Source organism: Kogia breviceps, chromosome 13, assembly GCF_026419965.1.
Source record: "Kogia breviceps isolate mKogBre1 chromosome 13, mKogBre1 haplotype 1, whole genome shotgun sequence".
NCBI lineage: Eukaryota > Metazoa > Chordata > Mammalia > Artiodactyla > Physeteridae > Kogia > Kogia breviceps.
The window spans coordinates 12,297,233-12,318,008 of record NC_081322.1 but is presented as its reverse complement, the minus strand read 5'-3'; the positions used below and the strand labels follow the sequence as shown (position 1 = coordinate 12,318,008).

Sequence of the window (20,776 nt, the reverse complement as noted above, 5' to 3'; positions counted from 1 at the left end):
CGTTGCCGTTGACTTGACTTATGGTGATGCCCCACCGGCAAGCTTGTTAGGGGCCTAATGAGCCGCAGGAGTGGAGGCGCCGGCTGACACAGAGGTACCATGACATCAGGGTAGCTGTGGGTTGATCTGTGTGTTTGTTATTCATCTATTCAGATTTATCCATGTGCTGTTAACAAAGGATTTAATGTTCTTCGAATTTCCTTGTGTTCTGTTTGTTCTTTGCTCAGAATCCCGTTGTGAATGTATGTAAAGGAAGTTTGGCTTTGCTAAGTGGCCTTTTTTTGTTCCACGAGAATCAACCAGAAGCAGAGTACTTTTTGTTATCTTTTTGTTTCATTGCGTGTGGGGTTTTTTTTGTTGTTGTTGTTGTTTTGCACATAAGGGCGCGTAGTACTTGAAGCAAGACAAGAAATAGTCTCCCCAATATGTGTTACATAAGACATAAAAGGAAAATCCCAGGTCAATTTTGGTCGACCGATCATTGACTCATCTCATTTTTCCCAATGTTTAAAGCTGTTACGAAGATTATGCCATACCGAATAGCAAATCCCCCTTGAAAGACAGGCATATTGTTTGTAGCAGTGGAAATAATCCTGCCCTCTGGCAAGAATGATTAGTATTGAGCCAGACACAGGCCTCGGGACAGCTGAGGAGTTCCCAGCACCTCCCTCTACAGATGATGGCAAATGATGAATTCCCTGGGCATGGACGAAAGTCCAGGTGCACCAAGTAAACAAAATGGGTATCGGGGGCTTCCCTGATGGCGCAGCGGTTGAGAATCCGCCTGCCGATGCAGGGGACACGGGTTCGTGCCCCGGTCCGGGAGGATCCCACGTGCCGCGGAGCGGCTGGGCCCGTGAGCCGTGGCCGCTGCGCCTGCGCATCCGGAGCCTGTGCTCCGCAACGGGAGAGGCCACAGCAGTGAGAGGCCCGCGTACCGGGAAAAAAAAAAAAAAAAAATGGGTATTGGATCATAAAAACAGTGATAATGGTTTTCTCAGTCAATTGCCAATATAGACAGTATCTGGTCATTACCAACAGAGAAGAAAAATGAATGTTTGTCCTTTTTTCACAGGTTCAAGATGCATTTAGATGCCGACTGAGAAACTGTCAGGACCCAATCAATGCTGATTCTTCCAGTTCTTTTCCTAACGGGCATGCTCAAATCATGGTGAGCTGTTAATTCCCCTCTGCGTCTTGATTCAGTCATGATTTCTCAAGGGAATAAGCAAATATTCTTAGTCGTAAAATAGTATCAAAATTCCGTTCTGAACGACTTTGACTGTAGTTCGGTCACAGGCTTGGAACTCTGATATCAGATGACGGTTCTGTCTGGACTGGTTAGGAGTCCTGGATCTGTTATTGGAGCCTTGATGTGTTGAGTGTGGGGTTCCTGGGCGACACCGGGGGGTATGTTCATCCTCACACAGAGTTAGGGTTAGCAGTGTGTCCATGGGATCATGTTTGTTTACAGATCAGAACAGGATGGTACCTGCACATCTGGTCTTAAAGCGAGACCTGCAGTGGTTCTCGCCTTGCTTCCCGTTCAGATTCCTCAGAGGAGCCGCACTCCAGACCAAGGAAACCAGCATCCTGGGAGAGAACCCAGGCATTGGTGGCTCCAGGGGGCAGCCCAAGACGAGAGCCACTGCCCTAAAGCATGAGGGGCAGACACGCTCCCAGAAGAAGGCCAACCATTGTACATGAGCTCTGATTGTTGTTGGGATAAGGGGTACTTTACACATAACCACTTCCGTATATTTTAGAAATGAAATAAGGTTTAAACTGTGTCATTAACATCATGGCTTAGAGTTTTCTTAGTAATATGCTTGATTTATTATCGATGTGTTTGGGTTAGGCAACACAAAAACAGTCTAAATGATATACTAGTAACTAAGACAGGAGAAGGAATAATTAATTCCTTATTAAAAACAGAGATAAATACTGATATCTTGAATCTAAATATTGATTAAGATGGGCTAATTTAATTTCACCATTAAAAAATAAACTAATCTGGGCTTCCCTGGTGGCGCAGTGGTTGAGAGTCCGCCTGCCGATGCAGGGGACGCGGGTTCGTGCCCCAGTCCGGGAAGATCCCACGTGCCACGGAGCGGCTGGGCCCGTGAGCCATGGCCGCTGAGCCTGCGCGTCCGGAGCCTGTGCTCCGCAACGGGAGAGGCCACAGCAGTGAGAGGCCCACGTACCGCAAAAAATAAAAAAACTAATTTGTTTACAGTAAAAGTTTGGGGAAAATATGAGGATGGAACTAAACTCTAAGCAGGTTCTAGGCCAGATTAGTATTGTTTAATCTTCAATTTTAATTCCTAAGCCTGAAAGTCTTTTGTCACATTTGCATGAAAATGGATCATCAGAAGAGCCTAGTTTGACTATTAAGGATTTGACAAAGCTGTATTGTAAGATATTGCATTACAAACAATATATTCAAATGAATGCATAAAAATATAAATAACAAAGACATTTATTTAAGTATCTTCATAATATTTCACATTCCAATCTTTTTATTGTGGTTTAAGGAATTGCCTTGAAATTCTGTTTTTTTACATCTGGTGTTAGATGACCATGGGTATAGTTTTGCCTTATTAAAATCATACACCATGTTTCCATTGATTTTATCCAACATGTGGTCTCTAGAAAATACTCTTGAAAACAATTTGATTATTCCTTGATAAACTTCCTTTGCACTAAACAATATCCTGGTATCTCCTAGTCAGATATTTGTTAACTTCAGATAATTTGGTCAGTAAAAGTCACTTGAGGTCTTCATTAAATGACGATTCTATGTCATTATTTCTTGTTACAGACAGACTTTGAAAAGGATGTAGACATTGCTTGTAGATCAGGTAAGAATATTTGAATTTTGAAAATATAATCATTAGACGTTGAATCATTTTTATGATTTTTGATTTTAAAGAAAATGCTGCGGTTTACCCATCACACATTGCTGTAAATGTGTAAACTGAGTCTTTCAACTGGAAGCATTGTAATAGCTGATGTAGGAGAGGGGGGAGGGAATGAGAGAGAGGGAGAATATGAATGGGGAATGCGAGGAAGTGAAACTGGTTGATTGGGAGCCGGAAAGCATTGACTTGGAGACAGAAGCCTTCCATCCAACTATTTACTAGTTGTCAGGTGTAAGGCCAGTCAAGTTGACGTCTCTCTGAGCCTCGGTTTCATCTTCCACGCTGGAAGGATGAAATAGCATTTTTGTGTGTGTGTGTGTGTGTGTGTGTGTGTGTGTGTGTGTGTGTGTGTGTATCACAGCTTTGTTGCTGTATTCTCAGAGCATGCGGGCACCGTCTTAGAGAGCTGGATCTCGGGGACAGTGTTCCCAAAATCTGTTCTCCAGCCTGTGGACACCCACCAAGAGTAGATGAATAATGTTCCTTTATATTGGGACAAGATATACCTTATTTAACCTTTTATTCATTGGTTTTCGTGGTGCCTTTGAGAATAAGAGAGACTATCCACTTCACTTAACTATCCAAACATTTGAAAGCAAATACTACTTAGCTCAATCTAGGTCTTTTTTTTTTTTTTCCAGACTAAAAATCCATGTTTCTTCACTCATTCCTCAGAGCATCCTCCCAGGTAGACATGGTGCCCCAGGTGTCAATCATTTGAAATTATGGTGCCCAAGTTTTAACTATGCTGCCCACACTAAGCCAGCATTTATCACAGTTAGACCTTTCCTTGTATTAATGCTTTGCATCTGATTTCATAGCAGCTGGTACAGTACTAGTGTCAGCTGATTATCATTTAAAATCCCCAAGACTTTTTGTAGTAGCTGTCAGGGATTTCCCAGTCTACGATATGTAAAGGTTCCAGGGTTTTTTTGTTAGTTTGTTTGTTTGTCCTTGAAAAACCTAGCCTTTGCATTTATCTCTATTTGCTACTGTCTTACTGGTTTTAGGTTACCATGCTATCCATTTGAAATTGTTTGGCCTTTGAAAGTTTGATAAGAATGTCTTCTAAATCTTCATCCAAACTTTACAAATAAAGGAGTTATATTCATCTTGTTCTCTTTTGTTAAAATACCCATTTTCCGCAGATTCATTGTATTCTGAGATTTAATATTCTTAATATTAGGCCAGTATCATTATTTTATTAGAAAAAAATTCTTTTAATTTTGCATTTTCTGTTTGTGCCCTTTTTTAGCTAAGCTTATCAGGAACTTGCCCCTGTGTTTTTCTAAAGATTTCCTTCCATGTTGATGTATATTCAGCGTTAAAGTCTCAATTCCTGGTCTCTGAATAATCTTTCTCTAAGTTTTGTTGAAGTTCACTTTCCCAAAGGGTGGAGCGTATATCTGATTATGAAAAATATTCAGGTGCTTTTTGCTTTGTCTTGGTTTTATTTGCATTTTGCCCTTCACAACTTGACTAATTTCTCTCAAAAGTCCCATTACTTCAACATCACATTTGTATGTGTAGGTGGTGCCGATTTGTTTATGTTTTATATTCAAAATTTGGATATCCATTTTAAGTAAGTCAAAGAAACAGTTAAATTTCTCATGTAGGGTCAACACTACTTAATCAGAAGAATTATATTTCCCCAAAGATTTAAGATATACAAATTTTCAGCAAAGATAGCTGTATCATTGATAAAAATGTGCTACTATAACTACAAATCATATTACATTCATACAAACTAAACACATTTTATACAAATGCAGATTATGAAATCAATATTCAGTACCAAGGTTTACTTTATAGTTTACAAAATACTCATAAAAGTATAAAATTATATGTCCTTAATAAAATGTAATAGGTTCCCATAACTAGCCTTTAAATTGTATTGCTATAAATTTTGGATTAATTTTTGCCTACAGTTAAGGATTAGAAATATTCTTCCCTGAATTTGGAGATATTTTAAGGTATTTTATTTGGAATATTACTAAATCTATTAATTTAACATACTTTATCTCTGAATATGTTCAAGTAAATTGTTCCTGGCAACCACAATTCATTAACTATCTATTATTTTAAGAGGTTTGGAAATAACTTTTTAAAACTGAATTATTCTACTTTTTAAACATTATAGTTAAATATAAAAAGTCACACCAAATTGTGGATTAATAAAAAATATGCGATGTAGATTTAACATCTTTGTTTGTTTTGTTTTTGGGGTTTTTTTTTTCTGCTCTTTTATAAAAAAGTTTTATTGGAGTATAGGTGAATAACATCTTGAATAACTAAGAAGAAAGAGACCTAATACAATGATTAAATACAGTATCTCTAAAGATAAAAGATAGTACGTGAATGATGCATGTCTTGAATTAATTTGAAAGCTTCCCTTCTTTGTAAATAGGGAAAGGCATTCAGAATCTTCTATTTTGCAAACTCTGCTTTAATGCATAATAATTACGATGCTATTTGAAAACTGGATAATAATGGGTAAAATTGAATATGTCTGAGACTTTTCATGAGGAGATAATAAACCAAATACTTTATAGCTACCTATGCCTAACGAAACATTCAATGCCAATGGCTCTGCTTGTTAATAGGGCGGCACTGAGGGCCCATGTTGAACCAGCTCGCACACAGTGCTGTTCTGTGTGCTTTCAGCACCACCATGACCAAGAATACATCTTCAGAACTTCATTCTCTCAGACCTCAAAACCGACAGCTGTCCACAACTAAGCAGGTTTCAAGTCATTCTGCCTCCATTACACATAAAATATGATTTTCTTCTTTCTAGAGAGGCAAAAAAGAGAAAAAACTAAACTATATTTTAATAAAGAATTCTGGAGCTTCCCTGTTGGCGCAGTGGTTGCGAGTCCGCCTGCCGATGCAGGGGACACGGGTTCGTGCCCCGGTCCGGGAGGATCCCACGTGCCGCGGAGCGGCTGGGCCCGTGAGCCGTGGCCGCTGCGCCTGCGCGTCCGGAGCCTGTGCTCCGCAACGGGAGAGGCCGCGGCAGTGAGAGGCCAGCGTACCGCCAAAAAATATATATATATATTCTGAACGCTTCTGTTGATTGGTTTTTCCTTGGTGTGGTTTATGTTTTCATTTTGTTCTCTTTCTTACTACAAGTTATCATGCATTTTTAAGTTTAAGTCATTATTTTGCAGGCTTAAAATGGAATGGAGGTTTTAGAGGCTCATACAGTTTTTTCTGCTATCATACGGGTTTTTTTTTAGAGGCTCATACAGCTTTTTTCTGCTTAAAGTCAGTTGGCACTTTTAATACCCCCTCAAGGGCATTGGAGCTGTTGGATTGATCTTGTTAAAAAATGCCTTACTTTTCCTGCATGGAACTGAAGATGATAAGTACATTTGAACCCTGTATCTACTTGACCATGTGGACTTCACAGATGAATGCTCATTAGTTTTCAATGGGCATAATGTTTGAAGGGATTCCTGATGTAGTAGGATGAAATTCTCATTGATTACCTCTCTCAAGAAGTATTTTAGGGCTTCCCTGGTGGCGCAGTGGTTGGGAGTCCGCCTGCCGATGCAGGAGACACGGGTTCGTGCCCCGGTCCGGGAAGATCCCACATGCCGCGGAGCGGCTGGGCCCGTGAGCCATGGCCGCTGAGCCTGCGCGTCCGGAGCCTGTGCTCCGCGGCGGGAGAGGCCACAGCAGTGAGAGGCCCGCGTACCGCAAAAAAAAAAACAAAAAAAAAAAAAAAGAAGTATTTTAATGAGTAGAACTTGTAGAATACTTTAGGGGAAAACCCTTTAAGAAAAAGTCAAACTCTTGTTAGTATATCCATAATTTTATAAAGCCCTTTGCAGTAGATTGATGGAGAAAATTTCTCTGGTAATCTGCCTTTCCCCTGAAAAGTTAGGCTGAGTTATTTAGGGTTAGGGCACTGAGATTTTTGGAAGTCTCTTCATCAGTTTTCCCATATGTTTTATCTGTGGGCTCCCTGAGAACCCACATACCTGATATCAGAGCATATCAGAATCAACACAGAGTGATTGAGTAATTTGGACCATGTGCAAAAAACAGATGAGTAATTTTTAATAATTTTTCTTTTATTAAGGACAATGTTTAGTACAATGAGGGACAACAGAATACAATAGTAATTGGTAAGCGTGCATTGACTTTCTTTTATTTACTTTTATGTTCTAATTCACAGTTCTTCACAAGGATATTGGTCCCTGCCGAGCAGCAACAATAACAGGCACCCTCTCCAGGATTTCTCTAAATGATGATGAAGAAGAAAAGGGAACGAACTCTGAAGGGCTAAGCTATTCAACATTGCCTGGAAACGTCATTTCCAAAGTCATTATTCAGCAACCCACAGGTCTGCACATGCCCATGAGTATGAATGAGCTGGGCAATCAATGTTTGAAAAAAGAGAACAGTGAATTGCGGAGAACTGTGTACTTATGTACGGATGATAATTTGAGAGGGGCAGATATGGACATCGTCCATCCTCAAGAAAGAATGATGGAGAGTGACTATATTGTGATGCCCAGAAGTTCTGTTAATACCCAGCCATCAATGAAAGAAGAAAGCAAAATGAATATTGGCATGGAAACCCTGCCCCACGAAAGGCTATTGCACTACAAAGTGAATCCTGAATTCAACATGAATCCTCCTGTCATGGACCAGTTCAATATGAATTTAGAGCAACATCTCGCACCCCAGGAACATATGCAGAATTTGCCCTTTGAGCCTCGCACAGCTGTGAAGAACTTCATGGCCTCTGAGTTGGATGAAAATGCGGGATTATCGAGAAGTGAAACTGGATCAACGATATCAATGAGTTCTTTAGAAGTAAGCAATGGAACAAGCCTTCCCTTGATATTTGAAAGATAGATGGTAGACTGATAGATTGATTGATTAATAGATAAGAGATAGATAGATAGATAGATAGATAGATAGATAGATAGATTCATGGGGCACTGCACTGGGGGAGAAGAGTCACATTAGCTTTTGCAGTTATGTATTGTCTAAGAATTTGGGGTATGCTGTGTTTAAGATTCTGGACGTATGCTTTTTCCAGTAGAGCATCAGAATCCCCTTTCTCTAGGTCATATTTTTAAAAATATAATTATAAAAATAATTATAATTAAATTAAATTATAATTATCGTTTTAATCTATAATTAAAACGATACCTATCTGTCATAATGGGAACCAAGTAGAGCGCTCCTAAAGAAACAGAAGATCCTCCTGATGTTTCTTGGGTACCAGAAGTCTTTTGGTGGTTAAAGTAGTTTCTGGATGGCACTACAAACTTTAGCCAAGGTCTGGGTTTTCTGTGTGAGGGCAGCTGTTAAAATAACAAAATTGGAATGTTTCAATGAGATCTACCATTACACTGATTATAGACTTTATTATTACCTTAGACTGATATCTTTCAGAGGAAATGTTTTTTTCTTAGCTCTTACAGAATTATGACCACTAAATGTTTTGGTCTTAAATTGTGAACTCTTGGGAGGGATGTAAATCAAGCAGATCAAGAGTCAGGACTCTGAGGTCAAACCACATGGCTTTTGTGAAAAAGCAAGCTCCCCTCCTTCTTTTCTACCCACAAAGTGATGTAAAGAGTAGTCAACAGGTATCAATATCACTCATATTGTATTACAATTAATCAAGTAAGATCTAAGTCAAGTAAGACAAGTAATGTCTAGTTTTCTTTTGACATACCTCCTGTTACTGTTTTGTATGTGACTTTCGTATCCTCTGTCTTGAAGTTTTGCTGTAAACCCACTGCTGATATATTGCATATATTCAGTATACAATGCAATATATGCATTTTTAATATGTATTGCCAATTGTCTTAATATAACAGATTATTTCATAAGACAATATAATCGGTTGCCTACTCTTTCCATCAGAAGTTTGCTGATAATGTTCTAATGTTCAAAAGTGCCCAGAGGCAATTGCCCCTTCCTTCATCCCACAAGGCTGTGCCTTCCACGAGGCCAAGATGAAGAGACACCCTGAAAGGCTGAAGTGACTTGATGTGCGTTGTAATTTTAAGGGTTTTCCAAACTGCGTTGAGGAAATTCTACCCTAGATGGGAATCTAGGATAAATCCCTAAATTCTATCAGTAGATCAGTCTTAAACAGAATAGGGTTTCTGAGGAGAATCATTCCTTGGAACCAAAGGCATAGGGGCTGTGAGTCCAAGTTCACTCCTGAGTGGCTGGAGCTCCCTGTAGACAAAAGCGTCCAATCATTCTGAATTAGCACAATAGCCACTGTTTCCATCTCTAACTTGAATATCCCAGAGACTAGCAGGTCTACTAAAATAATGACCACATAAGCACAAACTACATAACATTTATGCAAAATCACAGAAGTTTTTACAAGAATTTTCAGTGAGTGTGCATATAATAACGTAACACTGTAAATAATCTTAAAGACCATATGGAGTCTTCTACATAGAATGGCTCTTTAAAATGTGCTAGAGGGGTTAGAATGGAATTGCATTAAAATATTTTGCTTGTTATAAAAATGCTTTATGTCTAAAAGGCTTAAAACCTTGCTGGTTTGATATTGTACAGGTTGTATGTGCTTGAACAATAGACTGAATTTCTGAGTGCTGCTTTGTTCAGGGGTAATTTTTCCAAATCTCCATATCCTTATTATTAAGAATAAGCATCATATATGAGTGTGATTCAGCCAAAAGATCTGCATTTAAATGACTTAGAAATCACAAGGCTTACATCTTGAAAAGGAAGAAAATTCAGGATTCAGAATGAAATTTCAGTTCCTCATTTTCATTCCTTCAAAGAGTTTAATAGTTAGTAATTGCTTAGGGTGACCATTTTAGGAGACAGCTGAATATATAGATGTGGGAATGAATAATAAAAATTAGCATTTATATAGCATCTTTCATTAGCAGATCCTCAAATCACCTTAAAAACGTGAATTAATTAATCTTCGCGACACCTCTGGACGATGGATAAGTTGTTCTAATCCTTGAAGTAAAGTCATTTGTTCAAGGTCACAGAGTAAATGCACAGCAAATCTAGGACCGGAATCTTTCTGTCCTGATCCAATTTTACGCTGTCTCAAAGAGACAGTCACGTGCCTGAACATTAGCATGAGAGTAACTTTATAGAGTTCATTTAAGCGTGGACAGACCCTTGGTCTTATGGAATAAAAACGTGAAATGGATGAAGTGTAGGTGTATACAGCTAGCAGATTTGGGAGATAAGACTGTGGCCATGAAGATAAAGTCTGGTATGGCTTCCTTCGTGGGCGGAGTGAACGACACTCTGTCTGCAGTCAACCAGCAGGCAAGCTGATATTCTGACAATAGAGGAAAAGCAGAAAGATGACTAGAGCATCGACATGGAGCAGGGAGCATCAGTGGCCAGGAGGTGTCTTGAGACCTAGAAGACAACATGAAGATGAAAGTGAGTGACTGTGTAGCAGCCATGGAGCCATAGAACAATGTGAGTCTTCTCTGAGTGAGAAGGGAGGTTCCAGCCACAGGGACATCCTGCCTGGGAAAGTGGGATGGCAGAGGACAGCCAGATGCCTCGGGGACTTTTCAGGGATGTAATAAAAAGATTTTCCTAGTAATTCAGGAAGTTGCCTCCGGAGGAGTGGGTGTTCACAATTTGACAAAGTGGGAGGTGGTGGGAGAAGAAAAAGAAGAGGGTAAAACCTGTCAGTTGCAGCCCAGAATTCAGTATGGGTGAGGAAGAGTTCAGGTGAGGAAAAACAAGAGTCAAAGGAGAAAGAAACAAAGCCAGAGAGTGGGTGGAAGTATTTATTCAAATAAGCAGGATGCAACAAAGCAACAGGGAGACTCCCCAGCCCTGAAGGCAGTGCCAGCAGGAAAGGCTCCAACCTACAGGAGAGCTTGTTCAGCTAACCCCCAATTATTCAGCGTAGAAAGTTTCATAAATGCATCAAACTTTTTGGCATAAAAGCATTTCCAGCTTCTCTCCCGTCTTAATATTATCTTGTGTCTTTCTTTCGTGGAATATGTTATCCGCCATTTTCCAAACTGTATCCATTCCCAGAATGGACTTATTAAGCAATTCTGAAAACTTGAGATTTCCACAATTAGGGATTCATTGCAACATGCACATGGTAGAATGTCTCACAGTGGCTTCAGTCCTAGATGTCCTCGAATTGCTGAACGTTGTCATCAGCATTTAAGTCACTCACCTTCAATTAATGAGCGAAATGTGTTGAGTGCATGGTATGTATATAAAGCAAAAAAAACTAGGAGGTACTGTGAAGCAAGTGGGGAGAAAAGAAGTATTGGCATTCTCAAGCCATTGAGGACTATGAAATATATCAAAAGTTTAAACCTTGGTCTGTGGTTCTATGTACTTTTTAAAAAATTATAGATATGTCAGTGTAAGAAGATAGGTCAATATTTGTCTTGACTTACTGGAACATTCGATGGCTTGTAGCTGGTAGATCTAAATAGAACACATTTCCTTACTCAAAGCCTTCCCAACTTGGTGCAGGTCCAGGGTCCACCTTCACCCTTTTTCCCCTGTGTCTCTCGGGGTTGATACAGGTTCCTAGCTGGGTGAGAAGACTGGCCACTAGGAAACACTGTGAGAGATTGGAGGCTGGGGAAAAGAACGAATCCAGGGTGTTTTTCCCGCCTCTTTCTGCTTTGGGCAGTACCTCGTGTCTCCTTAGCTGTTCTGTAGGGCCTCCGGCTTCTACCAGGTGCCTCAGCACCCGGGCTTAGGTCGCTGTGTCATCTCCCTTTGTCCATCCAGCCTGGTGGGCGGGGGTGGACAGTAGCTCCTTCTCCTGTGAATCCCTGGGTTCCCTCGTGGTCCCTTTTGTGGCTTCTCAGTCCCTCCATCCCTGGAATTCCTGTGAAACACTTTGCTCCAATGTAAGCACATGAAGTGCTTAGCTTAGCTTCGCCTTATCTTTTTTTATAACTAAACTGGGTTAGATAGTAAATTGCACAATTTCTTTTTTAAACCAAGTTCTGCTACTCCAGGTTTTCCGAACATTCAGATATAACTTAGCAATGTATCTCAAAACATGCTCAGATAAATCTCTCTCAATGTATAAATGGGTTAAAAAGGGACACCATTCTAGGCTAACTTTTTATACACCAGTTTTCCTCTGGGCATGAATTATAGAGCTCTCAGCATAATGGTTTTGAAAGGTAAAACATTTTAGCTATAGCGGCACATTGCAGGTGCTTCCCTTATGGCTGTTGTGAACATCAAATTGGATAATCTATGTGAAAAACCCTTTGAACATTGTAAGGAGCACTTCAGATGTAAGGTCGTGTGATTATTATTTCATTCCCATTATATCTTGAACATCGGTCAAGAAACTTGATTGCTGTACTAGGTCAGTATTCAGGAAATTAGACAAAATGTTGTGGCCATACTTCTGTCACTAACAGAAACCATTGTAGGACTGACCATTGGGCAGAGCATCTTTCTCTTTTGGAAAATTTTTTTCCTCATGTAGCTGTGGTGAAAGGAAGGCTTGCCCTTCTTCAGTGTTTTGCTTTTGCCCCTGGATTAGGAAATTTTGTCTTTTGTGCAGGCGTACAAGCAAAATTAGCTCAAATAACTCATTTTTCAAAATTAATGATTCTCGAGTTTCATTTACACAGATATTTTGAATGGATTTGACATCAAAGCTTTCTCCTTGAGTGGGTTCATTGCTCAGTCTGTAGTGGAAACTTTTAATGGCAGTCACATTGGCATTTATTAGTCCGTGGAATTTATTCCTCACTGTGAATCTTCTAGTATCTTGTCCAACTTAATTGGAAAAGGCACAAACAGTGAAGTATTCCCTTTGAGAAATTACTCATCATTCTACAAGGCTTCGCTATGGACAGATGCCATTATACACATCCTTGCTAAGTATTCCTCTGAGTAGCCTCATACTGGTGTGCATTTTCTTACTCTGAAATCATCCTAAAGAATTTTCCCCTCTGTTTGTTAGTGGTAGGCCTGCATTCTTCTAAATGGTCTCAATCCTCTTGGCTGTCAATAGATCTATTCAAAATGGTTTTCTTTGTGTATATAGCCCACATGCTTATCCAAATTCTCCTGGAGTATTCCTGAGAAAAAGAACAAAACACAACCAAAATACAAGTGATTCTTTTGGATTTGTTTGGCTTTCATAGTGTAGCTCCTTCAATCTTTCATCAATAATTTTGTGAATGTCTTCTATTATGCCAGGCCCTCTGATAGATGCCAGGGATATAAAAGTGGCCAAGACAGATGTGGATCCTGCCCTGGTGGTGAATAAACACTGTGGAAGAGACAGATGATGAACTGTTAACAAATGAATAATCTAAAAGAGTGTGCTGTGCTGGGGAATAACAGCACTTCTTTAGACGAGGTGATCTGGGAGGCCTTCTGAAGCTCCACAGGGTGAACAATGAAGTTAAGGAGGAACATGGCCTGTGAGGTGCTGAAGGATCCGGGGTGTTTCAGACAAAAGAAATTGCATGTGAAAAGGTCCTGGGGCAGGAAAGAGCTTGGAATATTCTCATAGGATTAGAAGACACATGTAGCAAGGGGCAAGCTTCTTAAGACCGAGTTGGAATAGGAAGAAGAGACCAGATTTTGCAGAACCTTATAAAACGAAAGAAAAAAAATTGAGGACAGTTAAGCAACTGTCATGATCATTTCTCCATCCATCCATCCATCACTTGGATGGTTTGGAATGGAAAGGATTAGGATCCAGTGGTAGTGGGAGAGGTAATAGAAGTGGAGCAGAAAGCTGGAGGACCGTTAGGAGACCCCTGAGGTCAACCACACAGAAGATAAGAATGCCTTTGACTGTGGAGGGCAGATTAAGATGTGTTTTGCATAGAGAACAGAGGGCACCGCTGATGGATTTGATGTGCAGGATGAGAGGTAGGGAGGGCTGAAGGGCGACTCCTAAATGCCTGGCTTCACCAACTCGATATGCAACATTTCCTGTGACGGGAAAGAAAAGGGTGTTTGCAACTTAAAAGATGGTATTGAAAACCCTGGGGATGAATGATTTCATCCAAGAGAGAATATAAGAAAAAAGAAAACTATGGAACTCAACACTTAGAGGGCAGGGAAATGAGGAAGGGCCAGCAAAGGAGACTCCAGAACTACAGCAAGTAAGAAGGAGGAAAAGAAAACAAAAGGAAAAGCTGAGAGAGATGAGGAAGGGATTAACCTTCAAAAGCTTCCGAGAGTCCATTAAGATGAGGAGAGAAAATTGACCTTGGAAACCATCCAGCTGGAGCTCATCTGAGACCAGAAGACAACAAGAATTTTAATGGAATGTTGAGGACAGAACAGAAGTTGGGGTGAGTTCTAAGTAGGGAATTAAGCAAAGGAAAGAGCATAAAAGAAACGTCACCTACTACGACAAAGAGGATGATTTGTATCAAGTTATTTGGGAACTGGGGGATGAACAGAGAAAGGGACTTATATCTTCCCAAAATATGTCAACACCATCCTGGCTTATTTTAAATTTATAGGTAGCATTTCTTCAATTATCAACTTATCATAGAAATTGTTAGGACTTGAACACTTTTCTTCATTGATTCTCATCTTTTAAACATATAACCATTCTTTCTAACCACTTTCCTCCCTTACAATAACATTCCAGAGAGCTCAGAGGGACATTTGAATGAGCCCATAAGTCAGTCACAGTTTCCACAGACTTCAGTGCTCTGAAAGACTCTCCAGCACGTTGCAAAACAGACTGAGAGATAATGAGTGTTATAATGAGGAAGTGATAAACAGAAGTTAACATTCTGGTCCTTCCATTCCATCACAGATTTCCCAATGCAGATACTTCTTTAAGATAAAGTCGACTTTGCGACGGGAGACCCATCATGAAAGCGAAGTCTGCCACTGCGTTGCATCATGGCTCATAAACTATCTTGCGTTAGAATGATTTTAAGTTATTTTATTTGACACTAATTCTTGTAAATTGCCATCGGATTTTTCTCTCAAATAAGTGCCATATCGATGCTTTTTTTTTCTCCTTTAAAATATAATTGACAAGTAAAAGTTCATCTGCCTGACGTTGCTTTATGCTTGCAGAGCATCTCAGTCCCGCTGCTGCCGGCCTGGGATTGACTGGATCCCGTAATGTTATTCTTGCCGAGTTCTAGGGACAGTCAGCAAACTATCTTGGCTATGAACCATCGCTCCTTATGCCACTGAGCGGTTACTGAGCAACAGTGGAGAAAACACAGGGTTTGCAGGCAGCAGACCTGAGTGGGAATCCCAGCTCATGTGATAACTACCCAGGTGAAGTAGGCAAGTTATTTGAACTCCTCTGGTCCTCAGTTTTCCTCATCCATAAACAGGGATAATGCACAGTACTTTCCCAGCCATCCCACAGGGCGGTTATCGTGTTCAAACGTGAAAGCACTTTACCAAAGGTCTGAACACTTGAGCGGGATTGTGGGGATATGAATAATGTGCACATTTGATCTCCCTCGGACTCTCAAAAGTCTGCCACATTTTTTTCCCGCTCTCTACTTTTTCAGTCTTCACTGCTGTATTTTCCAGCCCACCTCCTCACCTTACCCCCAACTATCTTTCGGCTGTTTCAGTTGAAATCGGCTTCACGTGTTCATTTCCTAGTCTAATGCCTCAAGGTTGCTAGTTCCACCACACCCTCAGGTTAGAATGTGATCTTAATAAAGTGAATAGACGGGAGAGAAACTGATTTATGGGGCTCCCTCCGTTTTCTTTTCCATGTCTCACATCCGCACAGGTGGCATCTGCTCTCATAGGGAGAATCTATCTCGGCTGCTCCTCTGGGTTCCTATCTTTTGTTCTTGCCCCTGAAATCAGGAGCCTTCGGCAATATGCCTCCATCCGCATTTCCAGTTCTTAGGCCACACAGCTTTGCACTCAACGAAGAAGGTAGCATATGGCTGTTGGGACCTTTGCGACGGAGAAGCCCTCAACACGTGCAGTGGATGGGCCTCTTTGCTGACTAACTGGACCTTTTCCATTAGGTTTCACTATTTAATTTTCAAATGGAATGCAAAGCGTGTGACTCGTGTTCGGTTAATAATTGCTTAACACTGTTTCCATGCTTGAATTTGACTGTATTAGGAAAGAATTTTGCTTAACGTATACTTACAGAAATGTCCTGCTGAGCCACAGTGCCAAGAAGGCAAAGCGTCCGAGGGCAGAAGGGAAACCCTGACATTTGGTCTAACATCTCACAGCACAGCGGGTTGCATGCGCTGGAGCCTGGCCGTTACACAGCACAGCCAGACAACAGCAGTGGCGGGGTGATGGCAAAGGACGGCTGGGTTAAACGGCTTCCCACGCACGTCTCTTCGTGCAGGATGTCACCAGGGCTGGCCTAGGGTATGCTGGCCACAGGGAGCAACGTGAGCTCACGCTGACTTTCCCTTGAATAAAGCAGTCCCCCTCTCAGCGCTCTCCAGGAAGGCACTGCAGGACGCGGTTCTCAGTCTTTAAGCAGCCCCACCAAAATCTTATGATTTCAGAACTTCTAAACTGTTTAGTAAACAAAATCTCTCCTTGGGTATGTTGCTTTCTGTTTACTGCAACATGCTTGAGGGGGGTGGTTGGTTACCTAGGAAGGTTCCAGGTCTATAGTGACGATTTTCACTCTCACTGGAGAAATTTAGTCATATTTTCCAGTAAGCTGTATTAGTTCCTTTCTTTCTCTCCTGATACTCAACAGTTACAAGAATCTCTCACCTATCTTGGAAAGGATTCCCTCGTAGGTTGTTGAACTTTATGCTCTAGCTATTGGACAGGAAACAATAAAACAGAAGAAGTTTGTCCAAAGGTTTATATATTTTCCCAACTTCCTGGATATTACGTGTTGTTTAATATTTATTAATTGCCCCTGTATTTCATTCCCACTTCTTCAAAAAAAAAAAAGAAAGAAAAGAGAAAAAAATCCTGTATGGAAACTTTTGATATCCAACAATTTGGTGAACTCTTTCTATATTTATCAGCTATCTCCTTCTACAGCTAATCATTCTAAGAATCCAGTGACTGCTTCGAGCAGATGTTTAGAACACCTTCCCTGCACTGATATTATATAATCACATTAATTGCATTTTAATCATGTTTAGAGATTTTATCAAGGCGTATTTATCTGTAACTAGATTCGGAACTGTTTAACAGTCAGAGACATAGTGAGATATTTTCATTAATATCCATGCCCTGCTGAGGTGTAGACTGTTTGTTACTCATTTTACTAAATTAGAACAAATACTTCAGTTCCTAATGTCTAGCACTGAGAGGGACTTTCCTGTCATGGAGGACTACCAAATACCAAGAAATTTATGGGTGAGACCTATATAGAACTTTGGAATATAGACGGAGGGTTACATAGAATTTGGTAGAAATGAAGATTGCAGGGGGATGGTGCAAGGTCTTTAGACAGCTAGATGATTTTCCCACACAGCTCTGAACCCTTTGTGTCTATAAAGTAGTTTTGCTATAGTAGACCTAAAGTCTCCTTCAAGATTGAATGTTTTGTGTGAATTTTCACTTAAAACTTTTTCCTTATTGAAAAAATTAGAGTTAAGAGGCCAAGAGAAATATGTTGTACATTTATATTCTTCAATTTTAAAGGAAGTCCAAAGTGAAAATGGAATAATGTGAGTGGAATAGTTTGAAATCATAAAAATGTTCACAGATTCTTATGTGCAGGAAATACTTATAACACAATGAAGCAGGATTATCTTATTGAAAGCAGTAAATTTTGTTTTATTTGAATGACTGAACATAACTTTATTGGTTTTTCTTCTTTTTAAAAAATACCTAACAGAGAAGAAAATCACGATATTCAGACCTTGACTTTGAGGTAAGTGTCTAAGGATTATTATTTTTTTTAATTTGAATTACTTGAATTCAAAGTTGGTGTATAATTACTTAAATATATTACCCTGTGCATCTGTGTAGAAGTTCTACTTTTTTTTTTAATTAAATGAGAAGTCAGACATTTTAAATTAAAATCCCTACTGTATAACTAGTTGTAGAAAAAAAAAATTAAGTTCTAACTGCTTTAAATGTATGCTAAGACTGAGATTTTCCAGACAAGTAAAGAATCCATTTCATAAACGCTAAGATAAGCAGAAAATTTATGTTGAGAGTTGAACTTAGTCAATTTTTTTACCTCCCTCAGTTTGTTGGGAGGTAGGAATTTCGGTTTCTTGATTTTTCTTATTTAAAACAATTGTGTTTTTTTTCCTTCAGTAAGGACGTGAAGGGAGTCATGTGAGGGGCTTTGGCTGGGTAGCTAGGCTTCCTCAGGACTGACTTGCCTGGAGTCAGTGGTACCATAGGCTCCCTGTGGTACCTTCCAGACTCTTTTTTCCAATAGCAAGTGTTGGTTCAACGTGCTCCCGTGTTTGGTAAATGCTTTTTCACAGATATAAACAAGACAAAGATGTTCATTTTCCAATTTACATTGCATTTATATTGCTGCTGTAATACTGATGCTAGAAATCACTGAAATCATACCGTTTGAGCAGCTTGTGCTATGCACAAAATTAATGATGTTGGAGCATCACATAAAATGCACTTATGCATCTTGATAATTGGATATGATTCATAGCCTGCTGACATAATTGGATATAATACATTATCAGTTTCTCCAGCGTATTTGTACGGTTGTGATACTTACATAGAACTCAACACTCTTAGCTGATATTCCTAAAATTACAGAAGCCTCCCAGAACATGGAAACTCATAATTCCATCATTTCATTTATGTACACGAGTATTGTAGCTCAGTAATTCACATCAGGTATCAAAAGGGAGACAATTGTTCTTATTTACTGCAATAGTGAGCAAGTCTTGATTTTACCTTGAATAGAGTCTAAGGAGAATTGATCTTTTTTAGGCATATTTCGGGAGTATTTGTACAAGATACAAAGTAATGATAATGAATCTGACCTCAGTGATTAAGTGGCACATTTTACTACTGATGTGTCTCAATTGTAGTAACCTGGCACAGAGCCAATATTTCATTATATTCTAAATTGTTAAGGTAAAAGTATCAAGACTATAAATTCAAAGAGAAATAAGCAAAAGTCTTCACTTTCAGATTATTTAGTGCCTTTTAAGGGACAGATATTTAGGGTTTTTTCTATTAATTCTTCAGGTAGCCAAAAGAGAGGATCATCCGGTGTGTATGTGTGTGTGTATTCCTGAAAACAATCAGTTGTTGTGTTAGTACAAAGGGAAGGGGGTGGGAATTGACCCACTAGGCATCAGTGATAAAATATAGTAAAAATCTAGATCTAAAATTAAGCCTCAGTGCAACCAGCTAAAGTTATGTAATTGCCAGCACCGAAAAGAAATCTAATCATACAGTGTCCTTGGGAGCTTTAGAAAAATTGTTATTTTTCTTTTGTATTTGTATTTGTATTTTTCTCCATGGCAACTGGTAGCAGACTCCCTAAGCGAATGCTTCTTCCTGTGCTTAAGATTCCAACATACAGCCAGGATATTATCGAAACATCTGCTGGTAACGAAAGGAAGTGGCAATGCTGCAACCTGGATATTTTCATGTGCTCTTTAATTACTTTAGTTATTGTGTGATTTCTATAGGTGTCAAATCGTGCCCCAAAAAGTCTTGAGGTATTACTTCTTTTTTCAGCAACCGTTTAGTAGAGCTTCCCTTCATCTATGTGCAACTACGGTTATGTAGCAGATGTCTCAGATTGTGTTCAGAAAAATTATGGCCGCATCGAAACGTTTAACACAATCTATCTGTTCTTTATGGATGGTCCTTGAAGAAGAATTCAAGTTGTCCCCTCCCCATTTTAATTCAGGCTGGATAAATTATGTTTATGTCAGTCTTTCTGATAACCCTCACCCAACCCCAGCAAGCTTTACCACACTATGGCCAACTCAGGCATTTTGTCACTGACAGACAAACTTTGCCTCCTGGACTCCTGAAAACATCTTCCCTTCACACACTCCCCAGAAGCTACACATGATAACAATATTCTCTTAACTCACATATCCATAAAACCCTGTGGGTAAGTGTCATGCATGGGAAGAGCCCTTTCATGGAGCTGATCTCCAAGGCAGTATTGAGCAAAGAAAGCAAAAGGTTGACTGGTCATAAAATGGTAGAACATGGATTCTTGCTTTCTGGAAAATAACACATAAAATACTATAGTGATGACCCTATGTTCTGTGACCAAACCTTTTACTGGATTTGTATTCCTAACTGCAAGCAGAGACTTGGTATATCGTAAGCATCCAATAAGGCTTTGTTGAGTGAGTGATGAAAAATTGAATTTTTAATCTGGTTTGCTTTAATAAAAAATGATCAAGCACTATATCTGAGTAGGGGCAGAGAACAGTGTAGAAAATGGACTGCTATGGAGGTAACACCTCAAAGATAGCCACATGGGACCTCAAAGCTACCCACATCAAGTATAACTCAAGGAGCTCGAAATGGCAGGTAGAAATTCCCAGAGGAGGAAAAGGCATAGAGATTGGCTGAGTGTGGCATGTGCAAGAAACAAGAAGTAAGTCAAAACTCACCATAACATGGGGTCTGTGGAAGAAAAGCACAGACAGAGGGGGTAATTTAGAAACCATATAGTGAAGGGCTTGCAACCATGGAAACAATTACCTGATTTGTTACTAAAAGCTGCTAAGTCTTTTCTGTTGTATTTTGTTTTGTTTATTTTTAGTGAGGAATATTTGTAGGATTAATCTGGGCTACAGAAAGATGAATATGGCAGTAATAGCAAGGAGAGATTATAGTATGGTGAACGAGGAAGTTGAAATATAAATTAGGAAGTGACTAGTCAAAGAAAGAAGAAATGAAGGTCCACTCCCTAGAGGTGGTAGGAAAGGAAATGGATAAAGGGA

At 39.7% G+C, this 20,776-nt stretch overlaps 1 protein-coding gene across 2 annotated transcripts in view; it reads left to right on the top strand.

The window, feature by feature from the left end:
• The window catches only part of ADGRB3 (adhesion G protein-coupled receptor B3), a 781,830-nt gene that overhangs the window by 745,681 nt on the left and 15,373 nt on the right, over positions 1-20,776 (top strand). For both annotated transcript variants that reach the window (XM_059083264.2, XM_067011391.1), the window contains exons 26-29: positions 1,076-1,171; positions 2,822-2,861; positions 7,105-7,748; positions 17,710-17,745. In XM_059083264.2, the coding sequence (XP_058939247.1) occupies positions 1,076-1,171; positions 2,822-2,861; positions 7,105-7,748; positions 17,710-17,745 (816 nt within the window). The remainder of the gene's footprint in view (positions 1-1,075; positions 1,172-2,821; positions 2,862-7,104; positions 7,749-17,709; positions 17,746-20,776) is intronic.